This window comes from Bison bison, unplaced genomic scaffold (assembly GCF_000754665.1).
Source record: "Bison bison bison isolate TAMUID 2011002044 unplaced genomic scaffold, Bison_UMD1.0 scf7180017851447, whole genome shotgun sequence".
Lineage (NCBI taxonomy): Eukaryota > Metazoa > Chordata > Mammalia > Artiodactyla > Bovidae > Bison > Bison bison.
The window spans coordinates 1-1,255 of NW_011482020.1; the positions used below are offsets into that span (position 1 = coordinate 1).

A 1,255-nucleotide genomic window follows, 5' to 3' on the forward strand; every position below is an offset into this window, starting at 1 on the left:
GCGCTGACTGTGCTCCCGCGTCTCTGGGGCTGCGGGTCCCCCCTCTACCCGCAGAACCTCCTGGGGGCCCCCTCCCGAGCCCCCTGCCCCTCAACCACTGCCTCCTGCTAAAAAGCCAGATTTTTCTGCTATTTGCGCTGCTTTTAATCCACAGGAAGTCAATTTTCCACTCATATATTAGTTTATTTTATGTTTTCAAATTGATTCGACTACACATTGATTTCCTGTTGTGGCATTGTGTCCCGAGCAAGGATTACGCGCTGGGGAAGTGGAGACCAGTGGCTCACGGAGGGTGCTCTGCGCCCGAGAGCTCTTATCTTGAAAAGGGAGAGTCCAATTTTATTGAAACAGCTAAAATCCCGCTTAATTGAATTTTTTTTCCTTTAAGATATACAAGCTTAGAGACTTTTGCTTTCCAATTCAACTCAGGCTCCACGGCGTTTAAATTTCCAGACCCCATAAAGGCCTTTATGAAAAAGACCCAGCAAACATTGTATTTCCGAGCAGAGCCGCCCCGGCTGGAGCGCGGCATCAATATTCCGAGGGGACCCTCGGTCCCGCAGCGCGCGCGCCCCGTGACTCCTGCGGGAGGTTCCCCCGGGCACCCCACGGTCCCGGCCCCGGGGCAGGAGCGGCCGCGGGGGCTGAACGCTAGGCCAGGCCCCCCGCCTCCTGCCCCGCTCTCGGGGCTGGGTCTCCCCCACCCACAGACGAGACAGCAAGGGTTCCCGAGGATGACGGCTCGACGCGCACCTCCTCACCTCCGTGAGTCTCAGGCCCTGAACCGGGGGCTGCCTGCCCTCAGCCGGGACCTTCCTGGGGACACAACCCCCACCTCGGCCTGGACCCTCCTGGGGTCACGACCCCCACCTCAGCCTGGATCCTCCTGGGGTCACGACCCCCACCTCAGCCTGGATCCTCCTGGGGTCATGACCCCCACCTCGGCCTGGACCCTCCTGGGATCATGACGCCCAGCTTGGCCTGGACCCTCCTGGGGACCCAACTCCCCCACTTCATCCTGGACCCTCCTGGGGTCATGACCCCCACCTCACCTCGGCCTGGACCCTCCTGAGGGATGGGGGAAGCTGGTGGTATGGACAGGGCAGGCCACCACGGGAGTTTAAATTGGGGTTCTCGAGCGGCCTGTTCCATGTGGGCTCCACCCACCCTTCCTTCCTCCTTCAGCAGACGTTTCCTGGGCAGCCTCTGGGGTTCTGAGATGTCCCCAGCCCTGGGGGAGCAGACAAAGGTCACC

At 60.6% G+C, this 1,255-nt stretch overlaps 1 protein-coding gene across 1 annotated transcript in view; it reads right to left on the bottom strand.

Annotated features, from left to right (window-relative positions):
• Positions 1 to 1,167: 1,167 nt before the first annotated feature.
• The window catches only part of LOC104996490 (putative protein TPRXL), a gene marked incomplete at both ends in the record, with an annotated part of 10,048 nt that continues 9,960 nt past the window's right edge, over positions 1,168 to 1,255 (bottom strand). The window contains one exon of the mRNA XM_010850764.1: positions 1,168 to 1,231. Within this exon, the coding sequence (XP_010849066.1) occupies positions 1,168 to 1,231 (64 nt within the window). The remainder of the gene's footprint in view (positions 1,232 to 1,255) is intronic.